General features: G+C 43.6%; 1 protein-coding gene across 7 annotated transcripts in view; it reads right to left on the bottom strand.

Annotated features, from left to right (window-relative positions):
* Positions 1-24833, bottom strand: part of ANKS1A (ankyrin repeat and sterile alpha motif domain containing 1A) — a 155982-nt gene that overhangs the window by 78045 nt on the left and 53104 nt on the right. For 6 of the 7 annotated variants that reach the window (XM_077839460.1, XM_077839461.1, XM_077839463.1 and 3 more), the window contains 10 exons: positions 22338-22634; positions 21668-21743; positions 21254-21355; positions 19973-20068; positions 16709-16905; positions 14495-14584; positions 9091-9211; positions 6321-6364; positions 4615-4747; positions 1219-1796 (listed from right to left, as the gene is read on the bottom strand). In XM_077839460.1, the coding sequence (XP_077695586.1) occupies positions 1219-1796; positions 4615-4747; positions 6321-6364; positions 9091-9211; positions 14495-14584; positions 16709-16905; positions 19973-20068; positions 21254-21355; positions 21668-21743; positions 22338-22634 (1734 nt within the window). Of the gene's footprint in view, positions 1-1218; positions 1797-3467; positions 3511-4614; positions 4748-6320; positions 6365-9090; positions 9212-14494; positions 14585-16708; positions 16906-19972; positions 20069-21253; positions 21356-21667; positions 21744-22337; positions 22635-24833 lie in introns of those variants that run through there. The other variant, XM_077839465.1, reaches the window with a different exon arrangement.

The raw sequence follows: 24833 nt of genomic DNA, 5'->3' as shown, positions 1-24833 counted from the left end.
GCTAAAGAATCAGTCCCTTATAGCCTTGGCATTATTGACCCAGCTCATCAATAACTGCACGGACACTGTGACCAAGACAGCTGTGGAAGAACACTCAGTGGGGGTGAACGTCTCCTGGAAGCAAGATGGGGAGTGTGCTTCAACAAAAGGAGGAGGCCCACAGACACTTGCCCAGTTGCCTTGGAGGATTTTTGTTTAGCAGCATTTTCTCAGTACAGCCCTTCTCCCTGAGGTAAGTTTCACCCATGTAACCAATAAAAGTTAACCCTTACGTTGGACTGTACAGAGGCTGAGCCCCAATCAACACACACACAGTCTGAGCAAGGGGTATGGTCACAGATATTGTCACTGGAACACCACGAACATGTCCCATTGAGTATGGGATTCCCTTTTGCCAGCCGTTTACAGGCCTGGCACACATGCAGCCTTCATGAACCTGATTCTCTCCTAGGGAGGGTTTCCCTTTCAGTGCACAAGGAGTGGCTGATCTGGGCTCATCTTTTACATAGTTCTGTTGCTCTACCAGTATGGAATCATCTCCAAAGAATTTTTCAGTAATGCTGCAGTGCTGAATTTCAGAGGGACACAATCCCAGCTGAATGGTTCACGAAGGCCAAATTCCTAAGCACGAAATAAGGGTCCCTCCCTTTTGCACTACACTAAAGTGACTTCTAACCCACCTCTGAACTAACCACTTAAAGACATAAGTTAGATAGATCTAATAAACGGGAAAGAGTCTTCCAATTAGTGCCTGCCTCCCATCCCATGAACCCAGCACACCCTCCTCACACACCGTAGACAATGGTGACCTAGAAAGGGAACCCACCCTCCCTGCTTTTGGGCTGGGATACTCCAAAGGGAAGGACTAGCGAAGGAGACACAAACATGACAACTCTCCTTTTTGCAAACACAAAACCCGTTCCAAAGCACAGCGATGGACACGCCCAGAAAAGCGAAGCCCAGGATATGAACGTTTCCAAATGTTTAAGAACGCCTGCTCTGATTATGCCTGTCTCCTGGCATTTAACCACTGAAAGGCTTATTGTAATTAAACAGGCAAATAATGAAAGAAGCTGGGGTAAACACAAAGGAAGGTGAATAATGCTTCAAGCCCCACAACTTACTCTCTCCCTGCAAGAGACTGAGTACGGTGCAACTCACACAGCACACAAGCTCACTCCCGGCATTAAGGCATTAGTAAGCCAAGGTCAATCTTACCTCATCCCACTCCGAAGCAAAAGATGGAGATTTCTCCAGCCTTTTCTTCCCAGTGCTGCAGTTTGAGAGCGATTCGCTCCGGCTCCCCATGGCATCGTCCTCAGTCGGTGAGCAGGTCAGGAGATCCGAGTCCGATTTGGACAAGCTACGGCTGAGTTTGAGCTCTGCTTTGGGCTTGCCTCCTAGGTGAGTTCGGCCCCCAGCACCGCCTCTGTCTCCCTCTTCCTCTGCACCACCAGGGTGCTGCAGCACTTGGGGAGTCACTGCAGTTTCAGGTTCTGCCTGCTGGATGTTTTTGGGCTGGACCGTTGCGTAGATCGCTTTCTGGTTTTGCTCAGGAGAACTGGTCCGTACTGATCCAGAGACAGGTAAATCAGCATCCTCCAACTGCATAGCAGGTGAGTGGCCTGTGCCCTCCGTACCTCCTTTGGCCACAGAAGAAATGAGCCTGAAAGGGTCCTCGTTTATCTCACACACCGGGGAAGAGCCATGGAGTAACCCTGAAAACTGCTCCGGGACCTGGATGTCCTGGCTGTCTGCAGAATCTTGGCTCCGGCTGCCACTGCTCCTCTTGTGGTCTTCAGGGGGATGGAGACAGAAATAAAGAGAGATTAAAAAACACGAAAGGAGAAGCAAAACTCCACCTCCCCTAGAGAGAGAGGGAGCGATAGAGAACAGTTCAGTATTGTTTGAGTGCTCAACTTGTACCCACGGCATTTATGAAATTCCAAATACTGCCCTGATTTATGCAATCTGGCAGCTCTCCTTGTTGTTTTATTCCCGTTAACACTAACAATCAGGCCTTCCTATATAAGGCCAGGAGAAGTGCTAACCCTAGCCTGCAGAGAGAGGTGGGGGGGAGAGAAAGAAAGACAGACAGACACTCCTGGAACATCTGATACATTTCCATAAAGGCCAAAGTGTTATTTAGAGCAGCACCTCCCTAATCTTGGCTCAGATTGCGGGGTGGGAAAATTGCTGGGCGGCAATTAACCTGCAAAGTTCCAAAATCCCTTCCCCAAAAGAGCAGATTTCTTCTCTGGTAGCTTCAGGGCTCAACTTCTCCTCCTCACTTGGGGGGGGGGGGGTTGGGGGAGAGAAGAGGGCTTAAACTGGTAACATCTCACTCCAGAAAATCTCTCCTGTTAAGTAACCACTAAACACAAGATGGTCTGATCTATTAATGCAGCAAGCTGCTTGCAGTACTGAGTGTCCCAGAAATCTGACACGATTCCTCTGTTACTAACTTTCTAACATCCTTAATATCAAATACCAGTGCCCTGGAATAATCATGAACTTCTGACTGAACCCAACTGCCAACTGGCACACAGAAGCTGAGCGGCCCTCACCTTATTCATATGGCACACGTGTATTCTAATTGTACAGGATTTTAAAATGCTTGGAGGGAACTGCCACTTTCTCATGAACTGCCTGGGATTATACTCTTGTCAATGACTGCTAATACACACACACATATTGTAACCACTTGAATTTAGTGCTGGGGAAATGTGCTACCCTCAAGACTGAAGTCTTCAACCCAGCAGATAATTACAGCAGGGGTAGCACCAGTGCAAAATGCCCTGATAATGTGATTTGTCCAACTCTGAAGTGTAGGGAGAATGTCTAGAGGGGACAGGGAAGGTCCATTTCCAAGGCCCATCCAGTCCTTGTCCACTTGTTTGAGACACCCAGCTCTCCGAGATCACAACAGGGAGGACCAGTCTCAATCAACAGGGCCAAATGTTCTAGTGAATTTCATGACTAAAAACCAGTCAACTATGGATTGGAGTGAACAGACTTTCACACGGGCTTCCTTTTTAGCAACAGGGTTAATTTACTCATTTTCAAATACTAGTTGCATTTATACGATCCAAGAACATGTCCTTTTCCTGAAAGCTAAAAGCAAGCACTGGATTAGCAGTTTACCCATGGAAGCTACTTTAGATATTGGGACAAAATTAACATGAGTTTGATCACAGAGAACGTGGGTGATGTAATATCTTTTGTTGGTTGAACTTCTGTTGGTGGAAGGGACATGTTTTTGAGTTTCCCAGAGCTCTTCTTCAGGTCTGGAGAAAGTAACCAGAGTGTCTCTGCTAAATACAAGCATAAGGGATCTGTCCCACCTTGTATTTGGCTCAGACACTCTGGTTACTTTCTCTAGACCTGAAGAAGAGCTCTGGGGAACTCCAAAGCTTGTCCCTTTCACCAACTGAAGATGGTTCAATAGAAAGTATTACCTTACTTACCCTGTGTCTCTAACATCCCGGGACCAACACGGCCACAGCAACACTGCAAACGTGAGTTTGATTAGTTTTATTTAGTCCCTTATACATTTGTTTGTTCCACAGAAATACAAGAGACAACTTATACAACTGGCAGCTTCTGCCTGGGAACAGAACAGCAGCACAAGTCGGAATTGAGGTTAGCCAGTAGGGCAGCCCACTGAAGGAGCTCACACTTCTTACCCTCTTATGACCATTTCAGGTATGGCACCCCAAAAAACAGAAAATTAAGTCGGTTAAAAATTCTAAGGAAGTGAGATAACTGGAAATTACCATTGATGCATGTAAATGCAGTGTAAAGTTTGCAAATGAAATTGCTAATAGGATAGAAGAGGAAATATCTCTCCAGTTACAATCTCTCTAAGGTCCTGCCTACACTATATCTTACCCTGCTAGGGCTGTCCCAACACTTAACCATGCTAGAGTATTGCAGGACCAGACTGTGTGTTCAGTATATCCCTGAGCAAGGATACAAGGCTGTAACAAACCAGGAATACATTAGGACCAGGAATACATTAGGACAGTTCCAGCCATACACACAGCAAGGTCGAACCCTGTTTTAATCATAACAAATCATTTACTCTATGGTAACCAGTTCCACCACAAGGGAAATTACTGCATAGACTGGACAGTAAGTCTTGATGGCCTTAGCAGCCTTTTTCTTCTCATTCCTTCTCTACTCCTAACTCCTCATTTCGTCAACGCCCCAGTTTAACATTTAATGGTATTTCTGTCCGAAGGCAGAAAGGCGGCTGGCAATAGCTTCTGCCGCATGCTAGAACACTTGGGCCCACACAGAGCAGACTGGCCAATCTCCACTCACAAAGACTAACAAAGGGGCCTCTGTTAGAAGGGAAAGCACAGCCACCCATTCAGCCTCTTCAAATGAAGCGCCAACCCCAAGACCAGGACAGAAATACCCCAGGGAGGAAGGTGGCAAAGTGGGGGTAGTGACACTCGCAGAGAAGAGTGGATAAGCAGAGATGAAAGCCTTGAGGGAGAGAACATTTCAGAGCACTGAACTTACAAACCTGTACTAAAAATCTCACAGATAAGCATAGAAGCAGGGTTGCTGTTGGGGCTAAATGCACAACAAGAGCAAGGTCCTTACCTGTTGAGGTCTCAATCATGCGTGATTCGGGGTTTGGATATTGCTCAGAATGGCTATAAGAGAGGTCAGAAGAACCTTGGCGATTCAATGGCCGTTGACTATCTTGGGAAGACGTGCCTTTTCGGGGTTTGGCCTGCAAATACACCTTAGATTATTCCAGTCTTACAGCCAGTATGGTCATCTTCACTGCAATGGTAAAAACATGCCAACCATTGCTCCCACTCTGCTGAATGGGTAGCAAAGCCCGACATCTGGGGGAACTAATTAGAACACGGGGAGATTTTCAGAGCCACAGAGGATAATGTGGTGGGAACTGGGTGCCTAACTCATCTGTGCCTTTGAAAATGTCCCCTGTAGTTTATACTCAAGGTTTAATTCTGAAAATAACCTAGTAACATGCATTTTGTCCATAGAGACTTTCAGTTATAACTGCGAGAAGCTGGGACTGGATGACAGGGAATGGATGACTTAACACTGCCCTCTTCTGTTCATTCCCTATGAATCATCTGGCACTGGCCAGCATCAAAAGACAGAATACAGCGCCAGAATGGTCATTCTTATATTCTCAACTCATTTAGTAACAATTATAAATACACACACACAAAGACACCTGCACTTGCCCTTGTACTCAATCTTCATTGAAGGTTTCACACATAACAGGAGTTGACTAACACCTAACGAAGCATGTAAGCCCCTTTGGGCAGAGGCCGCCTCGTTTGAACATTAAACATACAATTAAAACCATTTAAAATCAAAATACAGACATGGTGCAGATGAAGATACTCAGTCCTGGTATAGAACCGAACAACTGAATTTAAGTAAGCTCTCTGGACAGCAGTATCTTCAAACATGAAATACTCAACAAGCCAACTTTCCTTGTTAAACCGTTCTAAAAATATACTGCTTTTGCCTTCCCCACCCAAAGCAAGTTTAAGTCTCCCTTCTATATAACCAGGAGAGCTTATCGCATGTCCCCTGGATGATAAGCATCAAGCTCTCTCTACTCTTTTTGCCCCTGCTTCCTGGTCCAAAGATTAATGGTGGCATTTATAGGGTGGATCTTCCCTTCCCTGCCCAGCAAGGAACCACGATAATGCATCATGCCACAAAGTTTCTTACAAAAATTGCATGCAAGTCTGTATCTTCTGTGGCAAAGAGACGAGACCAGAGCAACTGGGTGAGATGGAGCAGACAGCCTCACAACGCACGACCAGTGGCTCTAGCTGAAGATTATTTTTGCAATAAATTGGAAGCAGAAACACTCACTTACACAAACTTTAAATGTGAGTATTTGTACCTAGAACAGGAAAAGCTTGTCACAGGCATGTGTTTACATCTAGTAATGCAGGAATCATGCTGGACAGAATTTATATCACATCACCCTGAGAGAATGCAGCCCTACTTTGTGAGCTTGTTCGCATTTTATTTCCGCGCTCCCTCCCCCGAAAAATACTTCAGTGCAGGAAATGACTTTTCCACCTTAAAGAAGGTGCAGTTAAGGAATGTTTTGGTTACAAGGAGATAGCAGTGCTGTTTTGCTCTTAGGCTTTTAAGCAATCTTGAGCAGTACAAATGCAGACTCAAGTCTCTCCCCCAAGAGTGAAATACACAGTTTGCGGTTTGCCACCTCCCAGGAAAAACAGAATTGTGATGTCAAAGAAGAAAATTTTGCTTCTCTTGGTTCTGATGATACAAGTCACTCCTACCTGAAGCTGGTTACCGCTGACAGCACCTGAAGATGGTGATTCCCCTAAGAAGAAAAAGAAAAAAACACATCAAAACCTGGGCATGTTTTTCCTCCACCCATCCTCGATGACGTATCTGACAAGTTTTACCAAGCCCCTCTGACCAATCCACAGGGAGGACCATGTCAGTGGACTTGACTTAATTGTCATCACATAGCTTAACTTTCTACACACATTAGACCTGGTCAAAATTCCTTTCCATATGAGATGGGAAGCTGGTTTAGATCAAACTAAACCAGATCTGAAACTCTGCCCAAAGCATCAGGTGAACCTTGACAGAGCTAGAGAGTTTTAATCCACTCATGAAAGGAAATCAGGGCCAAGGGGCTAAGAACACATGTGCAGTCATGACTGGACACAAGATGGAAAGCAGCAGCGCAAGAAGGGAGGCAGCACTTATAAATGTTATAAATGAAGCAAAGTACCATTAAAAACAGCACTTTGTGCCTTAAACACAAACCAAGAGCTGTCAAGCACCTGGAGTTACATGATGCAGTGAGTAACTGACCCCTGTGCCATTTGGACCATGCAGGAGCACTGCTGTTCCTGCAGAATGAGGAGAGCTAGCCAGGCAGAGAAAAACTGCAACACATGTAGCCTTGCCATACTGCTGTCTCACACATTATCTCACTGCTTTAAAAACTGATCCATTAACTTTCAAGGTAAGAGCTGTGAACAAAAAGCACCATTTAAAAAGGAGGACAGTAATATGGGTACTGGAAAGATAGCAACTGCTCTGCTAACACTCCCCCCGGCCCCACCACCACGTGCTGAGAGAGGTAACAGGAGCAGAGATGATCAAGTCCTCCCCTTTCTCCCTCCGACCCCAAGCTTACTGCTGCCTCTTGCATTCAGATTCTTGTATACAGTACCGAGAAAGGCACTGGTAGACCCCTTTTCCTCTAACAGCAGCCCCTACCCATCACTTGAGCTGAGCCACCTCTCGGTGCTAGATCTAAACAAACTATTTCAATCCAAAATGAAAGGAATCAATACAGTCTCAGAACCAAACAAACACTGTTAGATTTTTGGATTGCTCTCCTCCTAATGGAGGAGGGATGGGGGGTTCTTTAGGTTCATTAGAACCACAAGGAGACATCCCCAGAGCTCCAACCCGGATTCAGGGCGACTTCCTTCTGGCTGAGGACTAGACAGGAATCAGGATTCCTCTTTGGCTCCTTATTCAGCTAAATGGATGACAAGGGGCTTCCATCAACTCCTCCCTCTTTTAAGGGATTGGGCCCAAAGACTCTGCAGTACTCATGGCTCATGCCAAGCTGAGGGGGGAGAACCTTGGATCAAGATCTGAACTTAAGTCTCCATGCATCTGTGCAAGGAATCACCACATTAATGTATCACAGTTTAAACAGTGCATTATATTGTGCATATGTAACTATACACACCCCCATATCCAATACTTATTTATGCACCAGCATGTCAAGCAGAAAGGCCAGAGCAAGAGGAAAGAGGAGTCGTGTCATTGGCAGCTTACAGAAGAGACAAGTCCAGCAGCAGCTGACCTACGTGAATCCAGCCCTTCAAGCCAAGCGTTAGGAGACATGAGCCAGCTTGTCAACCATCACCCAAGGACTTCTCTCACTTGGGACTGTGAAGCGTCAACCTGAAAACCACTGCAGTTTTGCATCAGACTACGAATAGCTCTGGCAAAGACTGGTGGGAAAAATCAATGACCTCTTTGGCATGGCGTGTGCGCACGCGCATGTGAGAGAGATTACTGGTAGCATTCAAGAACTGGAAACTAGCATCTGTGAACAGACTAGGAGGAGGAGTGTGGTTCTGGAGGGCAAGCAAGCAACAGTCATAACGCTCAGTCATATTTACTGTTCATTCAGTCTCAAGATGAAACATTTGCACCTTTAGATTGGAAATCACAACTAAGTTCCCCATATCTCTTGCTCGTTTCTGTTGCACACTGAGCAGATCTTTCACCTAAAAAGATCTCCTTGAAAGAAAACCAAATGCAACAATACCCATCTACAAAATACAGGGTGGTGTGCACAGCTCCAGGTTCCCAAATCCCACAAACCACCAAATGAAGGTCCCTTTGGGGGAAGAGAGCCAAGTGCAGTGTTTAATCTGACAGCATGACTGGATTTTAAACTGGCGCCTAACAGTGGCTTACTTTGTCAGTGTTTTCTTCCTTTGTTAATTTACTTTTCTAATTGGCTCTGACAGCCAGTGGTGCATTCGTTGATTTCTGATTGTGATACCAGGGCCAGATCCTCAGTTGACATGAACTGGCACCATTGTATTGACACAGATTTACACCTGCTGAGGATCTGGTCCATTAGTATTTACACACTTGTATTTGTTTGACTCGCTTGACCATGATTTTTCCCAAATGGCAACTGATTGGTTATTCTTTCATTTTGATCTTTTTTGTTCCTGTTTCGCTTGCTTTGTGCATGAGATTCTAGTGTTTTAATTTTTACAGTTCAATGGGTCAAGTCCCTAGGATCTCATATTTGCCTGAAAGGCAAAAAACCTTCTCTTACTTAATGTAGATATTGAGGCAGAAATATTTTAACCCTCTCCCCTCCCTGAGAATGGAAACAAATTACCAAGGGAACATAACTGCAATACAGAATCCAGCCATCCGAACCAGAGAAACAGCTAGGATCAAATTCCTCCCCTCCTGCCTCCTACATGCTGGTTACATCTGCCAACCCAGGCAGTCTGGGCATTGCTGTCTTTCTGTATCATCTCTTACCTTTTGTTTTTCTATCCACTGCAAGCGGCTTTTTAGTTTCTGCAGTAAGCAACAGCTCATAAGGATGCTCCTCCTCTTCCTCGACTGCATTTCCCCTGCTCTTCCTCCGCACCACAGAGGCCTAATGAGACACAGCAAGATGTAGTTGTCTGTCGAACTCAGTGTCATTTACCCCTCTGGTATGCATAGAGCCCTCCTCTATGCCATTCTTCTGACCATTGAATGTGCAGCAGAATCCACCCCTCTGCCAGAGAACTAATTCAGAAGCTAAGATTGTTCCTTAAAAATGCAAACACCACCCCCAACCCCCACACTACTTTCTAGCTCTTACGGTTGGAAAAAAGCCTTCCAGACTGCCCAAGTAACTGATGTAGTGATGACTGAAAAATGATGACTGCAAGCAGCCTGAAAAAAATCCCTATCCACTTTAAAGGGATGCTGACTCAGACTTCATGAGGCAAACTCCATTAGCAACTTATTAACTATTTCACTATTGATTGGGTTTGTGAGACAAGTACACTCCTAACTGAAGTATTCAAACTATCTCCTTCTCACACTTTCCCAGGTGCCAAAAGTTACAATTAGCATTTTCAATATCAAGTTCCACAGCATGCTTCAAACTGAAAAGACCAGGAGCAATATAATTTGAATTTAACATCAAAGTAACAAAGGGTACCAAAGTGACTGTATTACTTATTTCCATTTTCAAGAGAAACCTCTTTTTGTAATTAAATGGCTCTGGAACAGCTGGAGAATCCCCAACCAACTGCACTGGAGAGCTGCAGAATGCAGGAGTCTTGCTGCAGAGTACATGCACCTTAGCAAGGAATTACTTCTACAAAGCCTGCCAGTGGTGGTCTTCGAACACACCCAACCTCCCAGGCAGTCAAGTTACCTTCCTTGATCCATTGCACCTCCAATGCTAACGTATTAGAGACTAAGGCAGTGGTTCTCAACCTGCGGCCCCACCAACACACAAGCTGCGGCCCTGTGACATCCTCAGAGCCATACAGATAGTATTGGATGCGGCCCATATAATATGTTGTGGGCTGCATAAAGAGGTTGAGAACCACTGGACTAAGAGCATGTCTACGTTGCCCTGCAGTTCAGCCTATGGTGTATCTATAGCAATGCACACCGAAGTGCTGTGCTGTAACCCCCCCACGTGGACACTGAAGGCACAAACAGCAAGGTTCTTGCTTTGCATCAGTATAGTCCTGTTTGAAGAGGACTACAGACATATGAACTAGTTCGCGCCCTCAGTGTCCTCATCAGGGAGATACAGCACAGCACATTGGGTGCGCATTACTATTCACACCCCCATTGGCTAAACTGCAGGGCTGTGTAGACACGTCCTTAGTCCGTATCAGGTTCAAACTAACTCAAAGCCTCACCGCGAAACTGAGTCAGGAGTTTGCTTAGCATGGTGGTGAAGCTTAGCAAATCATTTGAGGAACATGCTCTGGGTATGTAACAAAACCAGGTTAGTTTCCCAAGGTTTTGCATTTACATGCGCATCTGCAGTCAAAACACCTTGATTTCCTTGAGCCCTAAATGAGGAACGAAAGACCTTCAGTAATAGGCATGCACTAGCCTGGGCAGTCAGCAGTCAGCACTCAGATCATAGGACTGGCTTCTCACTTCATGTTGCGAATAATCCCACCACAAGTCACCCATCACTGCACCCAGTCTCACTCACCCATTTGCAATGTTCAGTCTGGTAGCTAAATTAATGACAAGAAAGTGACCATTTCCACCTGGTTTATATGCACCGAATCCATGAGCACTGAACGTGGCTAACTGTGCTGGAATGTTCACTGCTACTTTGCCTCCAAAGAATGAAGGCTTTAAAACAGGAGCATGACAAGTAGCAGCTTTTGGAACGGCAAGTGTGCAGTATGCCACCTTCCTTTTTGAAAGGAAGGCATCACTCCCTCCCACTTCTGCTAGAACTATTAAGACCTTGCATGTTTGGGGGCATTAGAGCAGATATTTTATTTTTAAGCCAGCACACCCGATTTACTGTTATTTTCCCCACTCTGATGCAGCTCAAGAAAAAAAGTGTTTTTGCTTTTCTACAATTTGTACCACAGCAGTCCCAACTGAGATGAGAACTCTGTTTGCTAGGTGCTCTACAAACACTGAGAGGCAGACCCTGGCCCTAAAAGCTTACAGTCTAAGCTATGATGTGACTGCCTGTTACGTTAAACTGCCAGGATAGGCTACTAACAGAATGGCCTGGACGAACAAGCCACAGTTTACTTAATGAGGGTTTCAAACCATGCAAGCACTTTACATAACTTACTGGCTGGACTATCCACACTGCTTCAAGTATAGTTGGGTACCTCCTCTCGATGGGAGAGGCTGGTTAGAGAACATACACTTATTTTAACTAGGCTTTGCCTATTCACAGCATCTGTCTGAGTAAGGGTCTCAGAAACGCTGAACATTAAGAGTTACATCTCTCCTCTGAGGTAGGTATTTATATACATCCCCAAAGCACTGAGAATAGGTAGATCTTGCACTGTGTCCTGAGAGTCCAACACCGGCTCTGATGATCATTTTTTTTTTTGGGGGGGGGGGGGGGGGGAGAGAGAGAAGAGAGGGGTGAACCTTACAAATCTAGGACCTTCTACCCTCAGCAATGACTTGCACGAAGTATTTGACATTTGAATCTCTTTAAGTGAAAGAAGACAGACCTTACGTCCTATGCTATCTAACTTCCATCTAGACATGCACCAGGGATGGGCAGAAGGAAATTCAAGTTAACATCTCATCCATCATGCATGCACATGGTTCATTTCCCAAAGTACATTAGACTGAGTAGGTAATCAACTCCTTATTCCTATTCATTAGGAGCCACCACCCAGTCAGTGTTTGAAAACACCCTGTCAAACATACTTAACCCTATAAACATTGAACACTCCCAGATCTGAATGATTTCCTGTAATTCACCTCTTAATGGTCTGTGCTGCCTTTAGGATTTATTGCTTCAACTTAAAAAAACAGGTGGCTCTAATTCGGTCTCTCTCCCCCCCAGCCAGAGAACTACAGAATACCACTGAAATAATCACATTTTGTCTGAAACTAGGTGTGTCTAAGCTTCCCATTTTGGTGATGGGAGTAGTAAATAAAAGATGAACTGAAGTCTTGTCTGAGATTTCAGTCTCTTATTAGGCTACAGAGACAGAAGGGTTCTATTGATGCTGAAAAAATTCACTAGTCAGCTATGAGCAATCAGCTATTCTGCACATAAGTGCAAAACATCTCTCAGTGGTGAAAGTCATGGTGCATAAGTGAGGAATAACTGCTTACACTGTGAAGGTTGTCTCATGGCAACAGAATAAAAGGCTGTTTTGAAATAAAAGCTTGGCATTTATAGAGTTCAGTTAAAAAATAAGAATACCATAATGTGTAATTTTCTCAATCATGATTTTTTCCTGTCCCTAAAGTTATGGCAGGTTTTGAGGAGGTAGATGAGGATTCTGTGTCATGTGTTTCAATGAGACATTTACAGTCTTCCTAGGGCACACTGTCCCAGCAGCTGCCCCTGTGGTGGACAGACCTGGCAGCGAGAACATACGTTGTGATATGACAATAGGGCAGGGTTTCAGTGGGCTCTGCTAAAAATCTTCTACAGCTATTGTATTAAAATCGCTCCAGGATGACTTTTCAATTGCCTAACAGTATCACTGTTATTGATCACATTCATTTCTAACTTGGTCAAGAGCACTCCACCATGAGGGCCATACAGGCCAGGATTGAATGTCAGCCATGACTTAGTCCAGTCTGAATGGAAACATTGCATTTTTATCCTCAATTCAAAACTAGGAATTCTCTCAAATTTAACACCCCCAAAAAAATTTCTCTTCAGGCAGAGATCAAGCATTGAAAATTTTATCCTGAAAGGAATTCTGGGAAAGCATGAGTATAAGAAGTGGAAATAACCGCTTGAAATAAAACAGTTTTATCATCTGATCTACAGTAATCAATACCAGACCAGCTACAATAACACAGTCAGTGCATGGATATCACTGCAGTTGGTTTCAAACCAACATGCCCTTGAAGAATCACTTTGTGCACTCATCTGTTTGCCAGCAAGATTTCCCATAGCTAATCATGTTTCCACTTCACCTTTAATGGAGGAACGGTAAGAGCAAGTGTTTTGTAATTATGATCAAGATCATGTACATCTCCCTCCCTCCATTATGCTTATCTTTATAAGCAGAGTTTCTGCTTCCAAATTACCTGGTGACTCCTTTCCCCAGCCCACGCGCACGCACGCACACCCCCAACCAAAAGACAGGCATGTGGAAAGGATTATGAAATTAATCTGAAAGACCATTTGTAATGCCAGCGAAACCCGTTCAACAGGCCATCGTGAAACAACCTAGTAAATTGATTTTACCCCCAAAATATCCCCAGATGTACTGCACAGTTCTATGTGGGTTTTTTTTAAAGCCAACATTTTCACTGACACCTTGCATATATATGCTGTACTCCAAACAGTAGCAGATCAAGATAACCAGATAACAAAAATTTAAATCCAAGTGTCTGGTGAACTGAGAGTCCGTTCAAGAGGAGGGAGGCAGAAAAGACTTTCAACTTGTATCTTTACATATATCTTACTTGAGGAATGCTTAAGATTTTTAGTACAGCAGGAAGTTAGCGAGGTTCTCTCGGGATCTTTATTACCTGTCAGCAGAAGTCTCCAACTACACATTAAGGGGGTTTTCTCATTTAAGTGCCTTCTGCAGAGCTTGTTCATCTGAAGTTTTGGGAATTTGGCAAAATGAGCAACAAGACAGACTGCAAACAGTTCAATGTGCACGATCAAGTTTGGCATCACAAAGCACCATATACAGACTAGACATCTGCAGGTGGAGATTTCTTTCACACATGCAATGGACCAGATCCTCAGCTGGTATTAATCAGTTCAACTCCACTGAAGTTACACCAATTTACACCTCTAAGTATCTGACCCATAATTGGCAGCTAAGATGCAACATGATTTAATGGCCTCGCATCTCTGCAGACCCGGATTCAAATTCAGGCTTCGGCATTAAACGAAAATATATTTAGTGGGTTCATGATAGCTGACAACTGTCCACATCACAAAACCATTGCCTGATGGGAATTCCCTTAGGAAGAGACTTTAAGTCTGAAACTGGAGGAAGGGTTTCAGGTCAGGACTGAAGTGCACTGGCAGAGTTTCATAAGGGAAGTTTCCATATCAAATTGCCAGTAATATTGCCTCACACAACAAATCCTTCACTTTCATGATCAGATTCACAAGGGAGTTAAGATCATCATATTTGGCTCCTCCCGGACCATTAAAACTCATCTTTAAACCACACATCCACCGACCCCTGCAAAAAGCAAGCCCCCAATAACACCTGCATACCTCACACGAAGCACTGCGACCTAGCTTCTTCTCCACATGCTCCTCCTCTTCATCAGGGGGTGGCTTGGCAGGAGGGGGTGGACGCTCTCTCTGCGGTTAAAAAGGCCACCGTTAATGGCTTTGTTTTAAACTCCTTCCTTTCAGCCCCCTCTTATATGCTTAAATGGAAACTCTGTCCCCTGATAAGACTTTTTAGAGTGAAGGACGGCAAAAAGGGTTTGCCCTAACGGCTGGGAGATTCCCAGCTGGGCTGGTGCCTATGCTCCTTCACAAAAGCACCTTTCTGACTCTGTGCTCCTTGGAGTTGCAAAGGATTAGTTCATTATTATGGTACAAGCTGCGAGAAAGGGAGAGTGTGTTTAGATAATTTGCTTATGTTACTCATTAGCAGGAATAAATACGTTCTGGAGAGGTGTGCTGAGTTATGAGAGAACACACAGGACATTAAGAGACTTCCCTGGACCACATTCCTCACAACACTACAGGGTTACTACTTAACAGTTAAATAGCTCTAAAAATCCTGCCATACGCTCATTGCATTTCCACTATATCTTGACTACTCTAGATACTTCATGCTCTCTCCAGCAGCAGCACCTACTGGCAAAAATGGATGCTCAGGCACTTCCCCCAAAATCTGCTCAGGATTTGGAGCAACTCCAACCAGTTTCTGCTTTTCAGAGCACTTCTTCCCCCTTCCCATCCCAGTTTGGCAAACTTGACCTTCTGTGCAGGCTGTATGGGATGAGGTTAGCCTCAAAGGCGGCACTATTACAAAAAGTCCCCATATACGGACTTAGTCTACTTTTAGCCGTGGTTCATGGCAGGATTCTGCGTTGGGTGTTTTACACTTGTAGAAAGGGTCTGGCAGAAGTTTTCCTAAACCTTGTTTTTAAGATTGGTCTCACATCACTATTCCAGTAGCACATATACTAGAGGAAAAAGAGGTTCTATAGGTTCTCGTTTTGAAACTGTACGAAGCTGGTTTCAACATCCACCTAGCTGGTGAATTATTCATTGCTGATTTCCTTCTTATCTGCTTCAACTCCCCCACTTCAACCTCCCAATAAAAAACCACAGACAACATGCTATGAGCCAAGGTCCCACCCACCCCATGGCAAAAGGTTGCCACCAGCTACTAAAGCCCCAGCAGATGCAATTAACAGAAGGCTAGTTAGGTTGATTTCTTTGAAAAAGACCTTCCAATGACTACACACTTCACTTGCAAAGCCTCCAGCGCCCCTTGCAGGATTCTGTCTGCAAATGACATGCAGAACAAATTTGCTGCCAATGCTAATCACAACAGCTGAAGCATCTGGGGAAATCAGCTTTATTTTACAACTGGGCATTCAAAGGTGACTGGATTACATGCCTTTTGGAGAGGGTAGAGGGTGGCAAGAGAGGAGAAAAATGTCTCAACTCTGAGAATCATACTAGACTCCAGAAGTTTCCTTATAGCCAAGGAGTTAAACCATAAACAAAAATACGTCCTAACAAAGTAAGTGACACTCACTGTATAAAACCCCCTCAGCGGCCCAACACCATGCTGGATACACAGCACCAGAACCATTGGTAACCCAATGCAATTAATAAGCAGCAGATTTAAAACAAACATTCTTCTCTCAATCCACAGTGAGCCTGTGGAACTCCTTACCAGGGGATGTTGTGAAGGCCTACAGCATAACTGGGTTCAAAAAAAAGAACTAGATAAGTCCCTGGAGGATAGGTCCATCAATGGCTATTAGACAAGATGGTCCAGGATGCAACCCCACACTCTAGGTATCCCTAAACTTCTGACCGCCAGAAGCTAGAACTGGATGACAGGGGATGGATGACTTGATAAATTGCCCTGTTCTGTTCATTCCTTCTGAACCATCTGCAACTGACAAGTATCAGAAGACAGGATACCGGACTAAAGAGATGATTAGTCTGGCCCAGCATGGCCATACTTTTCTTACAGACTTGGACAAAAAACTGACAGACGACGTAGGAGTGGTTACACGCAGGGAATACTATCGAGGGAGCACACACATCCCAAGCAGGAAACGGAGGAAATCCTGATTGCTCTAATCAAGCTTAGTGGTGGATCTAAAACTTATTTCCAACTGCGCAGCTGGGTGCTCAGCCTGTATCAAGAGTGCGGTAGTGTATGGGAATGAAGATAAACACTTTCTATATTCCTTAAAGAGACAAATAAAAACACACATGGCTACGTACAGGCCTGATTCCTGCTGCCTTAAGACCAGTTGTCTCTGCTTCCTTATTCACAGAGTCTCTGTCTGAAGACCTCCCACTGGCCAGGCTGTCCAATGAGTGGCAGGATGTCGCACTGTATAAAGCTTCATAAGGACACTCCTCCTCTGGGTTCATTTCAAAGTCTATGATCAGTTCAGTCACTGCTTTCTCCACATCACCTGGAGGGAATGAAGAATGCCCCATCAATCACACGTTGAAAACAGCAGGAGCCACACAAATCAGGACTACAAGCAAGCCGCATGAATAAAAATTGATGATTTGCAAAGGGAGGAGGGTTTTTTGTTTTTGTTTAAAATCAGATATTTTGGATTTTGTTATTTAAATTATAATAAGTTTCTTTTTAAAATAGACGTGTTTAAAAATAAATCTGAATTTAACAATATATGTTAAGGCCTAAACGTTGAACCATGTTTCGATAAGAGAAGTTTACGTATCTAAAACATTTAAGGTTATTTTGTTTAATAAAAATAAATTGTATGCTGTTGTATTTAATAAAATTCCAGTTATAATTCTAATGCAGCTTGACACAAATAAGTAAAAAATCATCTAGTAAATAAGCAATATATCAGTCATTCTCTAACATACTAAAAGTGTAGAATTAATAATCTGAAAATATTGAGCTATATAATTGCTCAAGTGTATATATAGTATAACCCTGTCCACAGCAAAAAGATGTACCAAGTTTACTGTAAAGACTATTTAGTTGTAAAATCAACATGCTTTAATGGATATATCAACCAATGAGAAGGCACCTTTCTTTAGAACTATAACTGAAGCACAAAGAGAAAAGCTGATTAAAATTGATTACTTAAACTGAGCTTTCCACTTGGTGGTTTAAATCATGAAGAAATCTGAGCCCTTGGCGATTATATTTGTGAACTCGTGGTGGGCGGGAGAGATCCCAGCGGACTAGTTAAGGGCAACTCTGGTACGTATATATAAAAAGGGGAATAAGAAAAAGCCATGGAATTATAATCCAGTCAATTTAACTTCGGTACCCAGAAAGATAATGGAGCAAATAATCAAGCAATCCATTTGTAAGCACCTAGAAGATAATATGGCAATAACTAATGGTCGATATGGATTTGTCAAGAACAAGTCATGTCAAACCAACCTAATATCCAGCCTTGTGATAGGGGGAAGCAGCAGATGTGATATATCTCAACTTTAATACAGCTTTTGTTATTGGCCCACATGACCTTCTCAAAGCACCAATTAGGAAAATATATAGTAGGTGCACAATTGTTGGAAAGCCATACTCAGAACGTAGTTATCGATGGTTCACAGTCAAGCTGGAAAGGCATATCGAGTGGAGTCCCGCAGGGATCTGTCCTGGGTCTGGTTCTCTTAAATATCTTAATAAATGATGTGGATAATGGCATAGAGAGTACACTTATGAGTGTACGAATAGGATTGGGAGAGGAAGGGTTGCAAGCATTTTAAAGGACAAGATTAGAAGTCACAATGATCTTGACCAACTGGAGAAGTGGGGGGAAGAATAGCTCAGTGGTTTGAGCATTGGCCTGCTAACCCCAGGGTTGTGAGTTCAATCCTTGAGGGGGCCATTTAGGGATCTGGGGCAAAAATTGGGGATTGGCGGGTTGGACTAGATGACCTCCTTCCAACTCTGATATTCTATGAAATGGCCTGAAATAAATAGGATGAAATTCTGTAAGGACAAACTACACTTAGGAAGGAATAATCAATGGCACAAATACAAAATAGGAAATGACTGCCAAGGAAGGGGTACTGCAGAAAAGGATCTGGAGGTTATCGTGGATCACAAACTAAATATGAGTCAACAATGTAATACTAATACAAAAACAAAGCAAACATCCTTCTGAGATGTATTAGTAGGAGTGTTGTAAGCAAGACATGAGAAGTAATTATCCCACTCCACTCAGCACTGAAAAGCCCTCAACTGGAATCCTGTGTTCAGTTCTGGGTACCAGAAGAGATGGATAAATTAAAGTCCAGAGGAAAGCAGCAAAAATGATTAAAGGTCTAGAATATGACATCTGAGGAAAGGTTGGGGAAACAAAACAAAAACTCACCCTGAATTTGTTTAGGCTAGAGAAGAGAAGACTGAGGGGGAACATGATAAGAATCAAGTATGTAAAAGGTTGTTATAAAGAGGAGGATTCTCCTTAACCACTGAGGACAGGACAAATAGTAATGGGCTTAAATTGCAGCAAAGGAGGCTGAGGTTAGACATTGAGACATAACTGTAAGAGTAGTTAAGCCCTGGAAAAAAAGTTATTTAGGGAGGCTGTGGAATCTCCATCACTGAAGGTTTTTAAGAATAAATTGTCTAACCTACAGATGTTTGTCTAAACACCTGCCAGGGATAGTTTAGATAATACTTAGTCCTGCCTTAGTGCAGGGGCTGGACTAGATGACCTATCGAGGTTCCTTTCACTTCCACATTTCTATTTAAATTGTTTTGATTTAAATCAATTGACTCTACAAGCAAATAAAAGAAGTGGCCTAGCAACTGAACAACAATCTAGGCTGCATGCATCACTGCTTAGATATCATGAGGCACACCCACACAAGGGCCACACAAACTCATTGGGGTTGCCCCATTCAAGAACAGCTGCTGCCATTTTCAGTTCAGTTTGATGTCTTACCCACAAGACTGCTCAAACCATGCTAGCAATAAGCCTTTTTTGACTTCACCAATGTTTAGCCTGGACTTCCTTGATCAATGCTGGAGAAGGATTTTTCCCTCAGTTATAAAAACCTGTTCTATAGACCAGACAGTCTCCACCAGGGTTGTGTGTCACTACCATGCACCCCTGGAACGCAGCCAATCCTTTGGTACTCTCTTTAAGGGAGGATGCGCCACATACATAGGAAGCACTGCAGTCGATTTTATCGGATATGTTTGGTACTTTATGGATCATTTTATTGGTCAAGCAGAGCAGTAGCAAAGACGAGAGCAAACAAACGGCAGCTCCCTCTGGATTTATGGAGGCATCCACCCACCCCCAGGGGCAACAGATGGGATCTGTTATGCAAGTCAGATTTAAAGAACCAGGGGTGAGAGGGAAGGGGAATCATTGGTTTCAGACTATTTGGCTTTCTGGGCACAAAGTATGACTTTTGGATCTATTATAACTGAACCTTATCTCTTCTATACTCAGAGAGCAGTACAATCATAAATAGTCATCTGCACACCCATCTGGAACTCAAGCCCTGCCTCCCAGACAGCAAATTTCATACCCTGTGATATCCGGACTGCAGGTTCAGTGCCAGGAATGACAGGTGTTGGCAGAGCCTTCTCTGCCGCTTTTGCGCTCTTCTTCCCAATTGTGTGATCTGTGCAGGAAAGAGAAAAAAGCAACATTCAAATAGCGAGAAGCTCACCAGTGGGGTTGCCACTTACCCACGTTAGGCAGACAGTCCTGTTCCCTGGTTCAATATCATGCACGCCACATTCCCACCTTGTGGATCAGAACTAAGTGACTATTCTGAAAGCTGCTGAGCTACATATTAAGATGGCTCAAAAGAAATCTAAGTGCAGGGTTACATCTCGGAGCTCAGCTCGCACAATAGGAGCGGATTACCCCTTTAATCACATGTCCAGGGTTAGGAATAATGACACTTTGAAATTCTGCAGAATGCCTTTCATCAGAGAACTACAAAGTGCTTTACAGATCAACTAATTAAGATGCACACCCAACCTTATCAAGCAGATGACTATGTAGCTGTTTTGTGAGATAGATACAACATTAAGAGGCAGTGTACTTGTGTGGACCAGCACAGGACAGTCAAGAGACATGGTTTCTAGTCAGGGACCCACAATAACAAGCAAGACAGCTAGGGTAAAAATACTAAGTTTAAACACCTGAAATTAGACATCTGAGTTTAAAGTGTCCCACTCATGATACTTAAGCCTTGAAAACTTTCAGCCTTCAAGCAGGCTTCGTTTCCCCATTTGTAAAAATGAGGACAGTATTTGGCAACTTCACAGGAGTAGCATGAAGTTTAATTAGTTCTTGTTTGCAGAATGCTTTGAACCTATGACACTCTGCACAAATGCTTAGTATTACTAACAGTTACATGCAAGATGTGACAAACACCATATCCAACTGAAAGAAAATTTAAAGGAGAAAGTATTACCCAAGTGCGAATCTAGCTAGGATGTCAGAGTTAACTCCCCAACCTTGTGCAAAGGGTCATAGGGCCTTTTATTCCCACAAGTAATCAAGACCTCTGTTTTAAGGATCATCTGCAAGATGGCACCTCCTAGAGCATCATGATGAAACACTGGCAGGGCACAGAATCAGTGACTCAGAAAGAGTACCACCAACTGAGGTAAAGCATGACATCTGGCAGCATTCCTAGAAGCTTCTCTCCAAGGACTGTCCTGGCCTGAAGATGCTTAGCTTGTGATGTTTGCTGGGATCACAGAACATGATCATATGGCTACAGCCACATGTACATTTAGACAGAAAAATAAGTATGAATGACTAGAAACACACACACACTCACTCTATTTACCTTCAATGAGAGCTGCTATTTGTTGGCTTTTCTGAGACGGAAGTTCCCTCACAATATCCAGAGCTGTCAGGCCTCTGTTATCTTTTATATTCGCATCAATACCTAGAAGAGATAAAGGCGGGCAGGGTGAGGGAGCATTTTCAGACTAACTGCGACAAAGCTAATTTCTTGTAACTGAGTCATGTCTTAGATGCTCTTCTCGTCATTTCCAGGGCTGAGTTAAAGAAATTCTTCCTCCAAAGAGACCTAAGACCCAACTACCCAGAGAATACCTCTTCCATGAGTCACTCAGAGGAACTATTCTTCCATCACTGGCTGATAAGAGAAAAATGTTGCCACCATACACCATTCCCTTATCACATGCTCCTGGTAAAGCGTCTCCAGGCTATTTGTGTCAAAATGTCGTTCTCTCACCTGCAGCCAGCAATATTTGTACCACGTCTGTCTTGCCAAACAAAGCAGCCTCGTGCAAAGCACTGCCCTTCTCAGTCTGTAAAAATTAAACAATATTCCATGAGCCCAGATTGTGAACAGGAACCCTAAAACATTTTAGGGATTGATAAAAACAGGAAAGAAAGTAGATGCATGCACAGTACACGGACAAAAGCAACTCACTGCAACCAATACCCATTACTGGAGTCACACTGTGAGAGAAGCTATTCTGTGGCATTAAGAATTTGGGGTGGGAAGAAGGTTTAACATAGGAGGGCCTCAGAAGTAAAAACTTCCCAAAGTTTATTTAGAGTGGTTGTTCTCCCACAGAAGGAAAGACAGATAAGACATACAAGTTTATTTCTGTGCTAACAGAAGTGGTTTGGTAGGAAGAGAACAAGTTCTCTCCACTCCTTTTGGGGACACATTTCACTGCTGTATATCTGCCCCATGAGGGACCCCCCAACACCGCCAAGGACTGAATAGGAGACTGAGCTATTCTCATCCTTAAAGCAGAGTCCTCCAGGACAGAGGTCAAGAGAAGCTTGCCCTACCACTACAGTGCCTTTTCTATGGGGAGGACTCCAGCCTCCCCAGCTGCTCTCTGACCCCTTTCACTTGCACTAGATTCACATACTGATTGACAAGATACCTGGTAGTTGCTATCCATGCCGGCATCTAGGAGGACATGGACTACAGCTTTATGTCCATTCCTAGCTGCCAGGTGCAAGGGTGTGTGCTTCTTAGTGTTGCAGCTTAAAAGATTGGGGTGAGCATTCAGCAGCATCTTCACAACCTCCAGCCTTCCGTAGAGCGCGGCCAGATCCAGAGGCGTCTCGAACTTGTTATTGCGCATCGTGGGGTCCGTCAGCTCCTCCAGGAGAACCTTCACAACTTCCGTGTGGCCATACTGAGCAGCACAGTGCAGCGCGGTCTCATTGTCGTTATTCTGAAGGGTCATAAACACAGCAGCGGTCAGAAGACTGAAGAAATGAGCCCTTAGGTGCCTCACTCTCAAAACCATTGAAGTTTAAATGTAAAAACAAGACAAACAGCAAGTAGTGGGGATGCAATAAATCCATTTGAACATAAAGAGCCCAGAGCAGTGTTTCGGTCACGTTCCTACTCCCATTTATCAGGCACAGGTACCCTTCATAAACTGACCAACCCACCCAAGAAAAGCCTGTAGAAAGTCTCAAAACATTCATCAACTGACCTTTACTTTCTCAGCTATGGGAAGCAGTTGCTGTACACAGATACACTCTGCTTTCAAAGCACTGAACACAAAAGCAAGAGGCCATATTAAAAATTAGAGGACTGCCAAGTTTCTGTGGATTGTCATTTACTTTGCAAGCTCTTGCAGGCAAGGTCCCGTCTTATCTATGAAGCATTCAACAGTCTTGGGCACCATAACAATAAGTAAATGCAAAATGTAACAAGCAAACTACAGTATGGATTCCATCTACAGTAACTTAATCGCCATTGTTTAAATTTTAAACTTCAATTGTTTTTAGAATCCAGTCATTTCTCCTATGACTGAGGTTTTGATTCTTTTGCAGCCATTCTGCTTTTACAATTCTGAAGCTTGTAAGCAGAACATTTCAGAAAGTGTGCAGTATGTTTACATTATCACATGCAAAAACGTGAATTTAAGAAATTTAGTGAGCAGCACAGCTCTGTGCCAACCAGACCTCCCGAGGCAAGGCCCTCAATTCAGCAGTGGGCAAGTGTCTAAGCCACAAGTGAATGCCTCTACAGTGAAAGCCTGATCCAATTAATACATGCAGCATCTGTCAAGTTAAAAAAATCAGCAGTGCAGAGTAACCATAGGCAAGCAACCCGAAAAAAATTTTCATTTCCAGGTGCAAAATGTGTGAACACCTTCCCTGGATTTAAGCCAGTCTGCTTTCAACTCAAACTCCATTAAAATTTCTAATTTTACTACTGTGTATTATATACACAGAAATATTTCTGTTTAACATTCAAGTACTTACTGGTGTCTGCTTTGATGCAAAAACCTTCAGTACAAACTTGTGCTTTCTCTGCTGCTTTCACAGCAGTTCTAACCGTGGCACAAAATTCTTTTTGTTATACTTCCCTTTTTAAAAAAAGGATAGCTATTTGTCTAGCTAGATTTCATTGCATATGGCCAAAATGTTTCCATGTTGCTTTTTTTGTGAATGGTGTTTTGTGGATTATGATTTGCAGAGGAAAGTCTCAATATTTTGCACCATTTGCCATTGAAATAAGCTGTGAACTGGTCGGGATCTACACGTGCTTTAATCCTACTAATATGTTAAATCACAATCTAAAGATTACAAAACTCATGCATGCAAACTCCCATTGGTTATCTGGTATTTGACTGCATCATTTTTCAGCCACGTGAAATGCATAAGGAAAGTAGGGAGCTGTGGAGACAGCCTCTACAGTCATGACTCACTTATAAAAACAAACAGAATAAGGAAGTGAGAAGCCTCAACAGCCACATGCACAAATAAGCAACATTTATAAGAGAAATGTGTGGGAGATGCAGGGTATCACTATTAGAGTACAAGTTTAACAGAGAGTCTAACAGCACAGGCTAAGGAGCCATAAAGAAAGCAAGCGAGCACGGGGAGCCAGGCCAGTGAATGCAAAGTGAAGAGGACACAACATACAGTTAAGCAAGGGAAAGATACTGAATTGCTAACAGTGAACACCTAGCACCCCTTATCTGTACATCTCAAAGCATTTACCATGGTTGGGAAGTAGCATTAGCCTCATTTTACAGATGGAATCCAACCCATCTCAGTAATAACTGAACAGCTTCTCCATGACAGTGAAACGAGTCTGGGGGGTCTCAGAAGGCAAGTGCCCACATCACACAAACATTAAGCAATCTTCCCAATCTCTGCAGAATGGTGCGGAGACTGTTGTGCTCACTCCTAGAGCGGATTTCTCCCAGCAGGCGCAATGGTGGGACAGTGTGAGGGGAAAACTCCTTGCCAGAGACAGCATGAGCGCAGAAAATTTCCACCATTAGGGCTGCCAGCCTAGAACCTTTCACCAGCACAAAACTCATACCCCTCAAATAGATCCACACAGCACTGCATGCATACAGAAGTGTATGCCTGTTGAAGGAGTGTCTCAGAGACGGCATTAAATAATT

Source organism: Eretmochelys imbricata, chromosome 21, assembly GCF_965152235.1.
Source record: "Eretmochelys imbricata isolate rEreImb1 chromosome 21, rEreImb1.hap1, whole genome shotgun sequence".
Classification (NCBI taxonomy): Eukaryota; Metazoa; Chordata; order Testudines; family Cheloniidae; genus Eretmochelys; species Eretmochelys imbricata.
Note: the sequence above shows the minus strand (reverse complement) of the source record. Positions and strands in the feature narration are given on the sequence as shown.